We start from the raw sequence: 7,080 nt of genomic DNA, 5'->3' as shown, positions 1-7,080 counted from the left end.
TACGCTAGTTGCTCGCGTATAAAACAAAGCAGGCGTATCGCACACAGTGAAAGAGGAACATGAGGAAGTCGTCCGACTAGTTTGCGGGCAGACATGTCGGCCTCGCTTGGACAACTGACTTCACTGCTGGAATGAACAGAATGTATGGGAAACTACAGCCGGGTTTTCGTACCTGACTGTCCACACCTAATGTGTCTCGACGACAGATCAGGTGAGCTCTTTTATGACCTTTTATAACCTCTTCAGCATCATCCACATTGAAGTGTGCTTGTTTGTGCCTTTATCTAAACTCGATAGTGCTCCAAGTTTGAGACTGGTATGTCTGCTTCCTTCTTACACTCGTACGTATGCATTTGTACTTGCCCTTACACGGAACAGGTGTCTATTCAGGACAATATTCTTACATGGTTTCCTAACTTTCCTTTTGTTTGTGCGTATTTTCGTATTTTGGGTCCCCTTGCTTTGGTTCGTGTGTCCAACTGTCCAGGCAAGGTGAACACACTGCAGCGGCAAGGACCTTGATCTTTCCTACTCGTAATTCTCAGGGGATGGGTTCTTGATAAGCTGATTGTTGTTCCCAAACTGACACGCCTCGTAATTCTGTGTGTTGTGGATGGTGGTGACATTGTTGACGACTTGTCGAGTTCCGTTGAGTCCTGTAGAAGACAATACAAAGGATATCATCATATTGGCTTTAAACGTTATGGTCAACCGGTCATTGAAGACCACTTCATACATGCACTTGGAACGTGATGGGAATACAGGTGCACGGAATGCTAAGCTTAGTGACGGTCACGGATAAGGGATTAACTACTTAGTATATAAATAGGTTTGTTCCCGACAATGTTAGTAGCTCAAGCAACATAATAAGTAGGAAAACAACGGGCCTGCTCTATTAAGTTCCTTTCTATTCATTTCTACCAGTGACACAACGTTTGTACGAAAATTATCATTGAAGCTCATCTGTATTGGGAGTAATCATAGTACAATGCTAAACTTTCTTCCAACACAAAGGTATATACGGATCAAATTTTCAACGACCACTGTCGCCTTCTTCAAAATCAATACTGCTGACCATTTCAGAACGTAAACTCGCAAAAATTACAGACACTGATCTTATCAACACGTGACCTTGTGGATCAAGGTGACATCAACAATTGGTCAAAGGTTTGAACGAAGACTTGAATACATGAATATGTAAAAGGTGTACATCAAAACGTTAACGCAATGTGAGTGATGTAATTTTAATGCGACGAACCTGAGACGTGGACGTTACACTCGTGAGGCGGCAGGGCCAGCGCTGTGTTCACCTGTCCATGGTCTACGACTGGGCACTTCACAGTTCCAGTCTCAACTGCGTGGGGATGCTTCATCAGGGTCTCTGGGAAACGGTGTGGTTCCTCCGCTCCTATCCTCAAACACTGGTGGCAGGTCACATAAAACTCCGATGCTGGAAAAGAGAAAAGGCGAGATTTGTTATAACATCTCTCTTGAAAGAGAGGACATTGTCTGCTCTACAAAAATATACAAAAAGCGGACGTTCTGTGTAGTAGCAGGGTCACGCACCAGGGGGGCCAAATCAAAACACACACACACACAAACACACACACACACGCACACACACAAACACGCACACACACAAACACACACACAGACACACAAACACGCACACACAAACACACACACGCATACACACACACACACACACAAACACACACACACACAAACACGCACACACAAACACACACACACACACACACACACAACGGGTGGCATGACCATACGCGCACGTACCTACAGCGGGATACTCAGTCATCAACGATTCCAACTCGTTTTGGACCTGTAGTACCGCTGTCCAGAGGTCGGAGGCGTCATCGGCGTTCCCCCTGGTAGCCATGGTGATGTGGTCGTGGTTCGTCCGCTTGTCCCCCCTGTGTTGCAAGTGGACTAATCTTGTCCCAGTGCTGCCCAGAACCCGGTCGGCTCGGTCCCACCTGATGATAGTCACACGATATGCTAATTAGCTCACGATTTTGCTTTGATACACACTCAGAAAACATTCTACAGTCAAGTAAACTTGTACAGTCGCAGTACACGTAACATTTTGTTTATCATGGCCATTTTACTACAGGACAATGTCTCTGTAACGCAGCTTGTAGGGTATAGTGGCTTCCGAAGTTGAGCTCCTGGTTCCTTCGAAGTTGGTAATTGAGAGACCCCGGTTCTAGGCTAACTGGCCTTGGCCTTCAGCGTACTCGAGTGGCAACCCCTGCCTACAAAAATATATCCTGCTACTGAAACAGCGAGCAGTCTTGTTGCCAGTCTTCAATTGCCCAAGATACAACAGATATATCAATGAAACAGCTAGTGTCAAGTTGTTATTTCTAAGACAGGGTACAAAGCCGTGTCCATGTACCTGTACTGCAGGAACTTGTGCGCGTTACTGCACAGCCTCTGGAACAAGCCTGTGGGGAAGGACCCGAGCACACGGCAGCCGATCTGTAGTTCCTCCACACCTTCCGGCACGTCCTCAGACCAGGTGTTGTAGTCTACCCAAGTGGAAGGCCGGGGAAATCGGTACCACTCTGTCGGGCGGTCTAAAAATGTAAACAACACTCTTAAGTGTGTAGTATATAGATGCAGAAGACAAGACCATGTGGTAGATCTCCTAAACATCGGAAGGCCCAAGCACTTAGGCAGGTAGGCATATGCAGAATAAGGTGAATGCGATGATGATGATGTTTAAAGAGGGTAGGGCTCCACCCCTGAGGCGTTGCCAACATTTTGGAAAAGTCGAGGACTTGAAAATGCCTCTGACAGACCGACCCGAATTTACTGACATATGAGAATATTGTCGAATCGCTAACTTATTCAGATTCGGCTATAGAACGGAAAATCAAACGGAAGGAACGGTATCGTGTTTTAGGTGATAATATATAACAACTAGAAAGGCCGACATTTGCTTGAGAGCAAATACAGCATATTTCAGCCATCTCCCTCATGCAACAATAGGTCTTGAGGTCGTTGACCCCTTTGGCCATTGGAAAATGACCCAAAAAATTCCCAAATATATCATTTTAAAGTGTTCCATGCCAAAAATTATACATGGGTCATTTTGATAAATATCTAGAGCACCCCTTTACCAAATTTCGGGTCATTTGGTTGTAAAACGAGGGAACAGGAGCCAAAAATGTCAAATTTTTGTCTAAAAATGGCCATAAAATTGCAATATTAAGCATTATGTTGTACTGTATGGACAAACTGTTATTGAATTCATGTGCATAAAATTGAAGGGCACTTTTATACCAAATTTCAGGTCATTCGGTTGTAAAACGAGGGTACAGGAGGCAAAAATGTGCTTTTTTTGTCAAAAAATGGCCAAAAATCGCAAAATTAAGCATTTTTTTGTACCGTATACCAAAACTGTTATTAAATCTGGGTGGGCATATGATCAGGGCACCTCTGTACCAAATTTCATGTCATTCAGCTGTAATACCAGGGTACAGGAGCCCAAAATATACATAAAAATTGACAAAAACCTCAATAAAATCATTTCAAAGGCAGATATGAAAAAAATGAAAAAAACACCTGAGGGTATTGACTTACTCTACCTTTGTGCCAAATTTCAAGTCAATCGGTTAAAAAACGGCGGAGTTGATTCGATTTGAAGATTTGGCAGGAGAAAGAAAGAAAGAAGAAAGAAAGAAACATTACGAATACAATATATTTCACCATACCTATGGTATGGCTGAAATATAATGACAATAATCTTTATTTGCACTTTCTTGCCTATATGGGCTAAATGCAGTGGTAGTTACATGAAACGTTTCTGTCAGTGGAACTTATAGATAACGTTAGTTGTCCCAATTATCGTTTGACGTTCCTCAGGAGCGACACTGACCTATACTGTCAGACATTTCCTCCGTTCCCAGCCGGTGGCACAGCCCGAACTTCTCCACTAGGGACAGCACGGCGTGCACCTCTGCCTCGGTACGCACTTGGCCTCTCAGCATCACCTTCGGCGTTAGAAAGAGAAACAAAGCTTGTGAACATGCGAAAACAGGACATTCTATAACACGGGATTTTATGATCTAAAATATGGACAACATATATTAAGTTTAGTAATTTTGCAAATTAGCCTGATACGATAGTTCATCTTTATTCACGGGGTAACTCATATCCGTTGTTTTTGAATGAGGGTATTTTGGGATATAAGTCTAGGGACGGTGGTTTCAAACTGTAAGTATTGAAAATATAGCAGCTCGATATCGAAAATATTGCAGTTTGAAAACACCGTCCATTGACTGGTCATCCCTGAACACCCTGTTTTTAAAAGCAACGGATATAGGTTACCCCGCGGATAAAGGTAAACAAACGTTACCTTTAATTCCTTAGTCCTGACCAGCCCGTGCTTGTCCAGGTTTTCCCGCGCTTTCTGCAGACCAGAGTTGGACAGGTAGTCGAACCCAGAGTGCGCCGGGTCGAAGAGTTGTGCCACGTCATGGTGCTGGACAGCACGGAGGACTTGGACCAGCGCTGTCGGGCTGTGAAAGACGAGCTTTTGTAGTGACGGGCTGTCCTTGTAGTGAAGAATTTGGCCGGTTTCGTGTAGATACGACAGAGCCGAGTTGAGGTTTTCTCCGCTGACGCAGACGGATTTACCCATCTCTCTCACCTGGTCGAAGGGAAGACAGATTCTCGGTACAGCGCTGTCAGAGTCGCTACCGTTGTTTGCCCTCGCTGACTCGAAAAGTCCCAGAAGTAGAGACCAAGATTTGGGGATCGAAGTTCTGACGTTAGGAAAGAGTTCCTGGTTGGTAGCGAGGGATAGAATAGTTTTCTTGAGTTGTGCGATTCCCGTGAGCTGGTCGGAGGAACTCACGGTGTTCTGTAGGACGATGTTTGGTTGCTGATCCACCATTTGCCGCAGAAGGACCAACCTGTCGCGGACTGAGCTGCGCTTGGCGTCCGAGAGAATGTCGTCAGTCGTTGAGTTGTCGTCGAACGGTTCCTCCAGGACCTTCTCAAGATGTGCTATCTCCTGTCTTAGCTGAGAGTGCTCGGCTTCCATCATTTGGTCGATGTCGCGTTTTAGCTTATTGTACATCATGTCGACCTGGAGGAAAGGAACGCTTAAACATTAAAGACATATTCTCAAGCATCTCTATCAGAAAATCTTTGAGATTTTGAAACAACACGCTGCAACTTCATTCATTCATTCATTCATCCATTCATTCATCCATCCACCCATTCATTCATTCATTCATTCATTCATTCATTCATTCATTCATTCATCCTTCCATGTATCCATCCATCCATCCTTCCATCCATCCATCCCTCCATCCATCAATCTATCCATCCATCTATCCATCCAGTCATTCATTTATTGTTAAGAAGAAACGTTCTCACCTGTTCCTGAGACTCCAGCTTGTCAGTCTTCGTCCCCACCACACAGACGGTTGCCCTCGGCGCACGCGCACTGACAGTCCGTATCCAGTAGCCCACGGCGCTCTCAAAGTCCTCCGTCCGGTACTCGCTCAGGTCCACTATCAACAGCTGCAGCGCATGCGCCGCCACGAAGAAGGGCAGGACCGTGTGGTACGTGTCGTGTCCACCTACGTCATAAACATCGAACACAAACCCTTGCAGAGAGGTGTTGTCGGTTGTTCCAGTGAGCGGACTGAGTTCTGACTCACGCACAGTCCACTCCTTTACCTCCATGCAGTGTGTTCTTGCTTCCTCCTTTGCCAAACGGGACACCGCTCTCGTTAGAGCCGAGACTAGGCTCGTCTTTCCCGCCATAAGATTCCCAAGCACGACGATCTTCAGACGAGGGGGCACGGAGACTGTCACTTTAGCTTCCTCTATCTCTCTCTGGTAGGCGGCAATCGCACTCATACCTTTATTGCACACTTCTAACGGCGGTTGTATGAGAGGGTTTTCGCGTAGATTTAGGTTCTCCAGTTTCAGACGACCAAAACCGAACGGCAGAGTTCTGAGCTTATTGCGATGAGCCATGAAATCTGTCAGATTTTCCATGTCACAAATACTGTCGGGTAGTGACTCTAACCTGTTCTCACATAGCCAGAGCTTCTGCAACTTTTGGAGCGTAGAAATATTCGGAGGTAGCTCACGAATGAAGTTCTCTCTCAAGTCAAGAATTTCTAGGTTGGACAGGTGCAACACGACCTCGGGAAATTCTGTAAACTGGTTGCACCAGAGCCACAGTCGCTTCAAAGACGCCTGGAAGCAAAGTCCAAAGTGCGGTGGCAACGCCTTGACTTTGTTGTGACGTAGGTTGATCATTTCCACTGAAGTCAGAGAGAGAACATTGTCCGGGATTTCAGTCAGTCCCCTTCCGGGTTGATCGACAGACGTCTGATCCGCCATGTACAAGTAGTAGAGTAGACTGAATGTTAACAGAACTATTGCACTGCACTGTTCGTATACGTAGTGTAGACCTCTTTTTTTGTAGACAGAGCTATTACCTGAAACATAAAGAAGGAACGAAAAGATATAGATCAATAGAGTGAAGTCATTTCTGTTTTGGGTATCAATGTTCTCTCCGTTCCCATGACGAAAATGACGTCTGCTGAGTCACGGTTGGCTCTTTGCCATAACGTGTTGTTTTTTTCCGGCTTCAAGTACAACCACATATGATTAAATCCAAATAAAATGCTTGTACTTGAGCCGTTCTCCTGACTACATTTCTAGACTGATGATTACTTTTCAGAACGTCTGCACCAATGTTTACCCTTTACTTGGCACTATTTCGTAACAGTTGTCCGTAACAGTTGAAAAACTGTTAACAATCTTAATTGGCCTCCTACTCAAAAATATTGTTGGCTGCATGTGAACAATGCACCACCTGTTCCAAAGCTAGCCCAGCCCTCTCAAACATGCTGAGTTTATTGTCACGTGGGAGCGATGACGTTGGTGGGGATTTCCCAACGTGTTTTAAATGTCCGACTTCTGTGCCCACCCCAGTCTCGCCCACCTAGGTAAACAATGACACGCGTGCTTGTTTTGGAAGTTTTGGGTTTACGTTTGGCTTCATTTTCATAAGTCTTTTTGATGTTT

At 45.1% G+C, this 7,080-nt stretch overlaps 2 protein-coding genes across 2 annotated transcripts; both read right to left on the bottom strand.

The window, feature by feature from the left end:
- Nucleotides 1-234: 234 nt before the first annotated feature.
- Nucleotides 235-1,991, bottom strand: LOC118421447 (malignant fibrous histiocytoma-amplified sequence 1 homolog). Its single transcript, XM_035828739.1, has 2 exons — nt 1,795-1,991; nt 235-1,450 (listed from the first exon to the last, which is right to left on the bottom strand). Exons 1-2 carry the CDS (start codon nt 1,895-1,897, stop codon nt 1,245-1,247), a joined length of 309 nt encoding a protein of 102 aa, XP_035684632.1. The 5' UTR covers nt 1,898-1,991; the 3' UTR covers nt 235-1,244.
- Nucleotides 1,992-2,370: 379 nt separating this feature from the next.
- LOC118421828 (malignant fibrous histiocytoma-amplified sequence 1 homolog) lies at nt 2,371-6,630 on the bottom strand. The gene is made up of 4 exons (XM_035829330.1): nt 5,410-6,630; nt 4,382-5,116; nt 3,902-4,016; nt 2,371-2,597 (listed from the first exon to the last, which is right to left on the bottom strand). Exons 1-4 carry the CDS (start codon nt 6,388-6,390, stop codon nt 2,371-2,373), a joined length of 2,058 nt encoding a protein of 685 aa, XP_035685223.1. The 5' UTR covers nt 6,391-6,630.
- Nucleotides 6,631-7,080: the final 450 nt, after the last annotated feature.

This window comes from Branchiostoma floridae, chromosome 8, assembly GCF_000003815.2.
Source record: "Branchiostoma floridae strain S238N-H82 chromosome 8, Bfl_VNyyK, whole genome shotgun sequence".
NCBI lineage: Eukaryota > Metazoa > Chordata > Leptocardii > Amphioxiformes > Branchiostomatidae > Branchiostoma > Branchiostoma floridae.
This window is presented reverse-complemented; position numbering and strand designations above follow the sequence as displayed.

Coding starts and splice junctions, on each gene's coding strand:
- LOC118421447 (XM_035828739.1), bottom strand. CDS start 1,897: ATGGCTACCAGGGGGAACGCCGATGACGCCTCCGACCTCTGGACAGCG. Junction 1,451..1,794: donor GACTGAGTATCCCGCTGTAG/GTACGTGCGCGT, acceptor TCTCTTTTCCAG/CATCGGAGTTTTATGTGACC.
- LOC118421828 (XM_035829330.1), bottom strand. CDS start 6,390: ATGGCGGATCAGACGTCTGTCGATCAACCCGGAAGGGGACTGACTGAA. Junction 4,017..4,381: donor TCAGGACTAAGGAATTAAAG/GTAACGTTTGTT, acceptor CTAACGCCGAAG/GTGATGCTGAGAGGCCAAGT. Junction 2,598..3,901: donor GGAAATGTCTGACAGTATAG/GTCAGTGTCGCT, acceptor TTACATTTTTAG/ACCGCCCGACAGAGTGGTAC.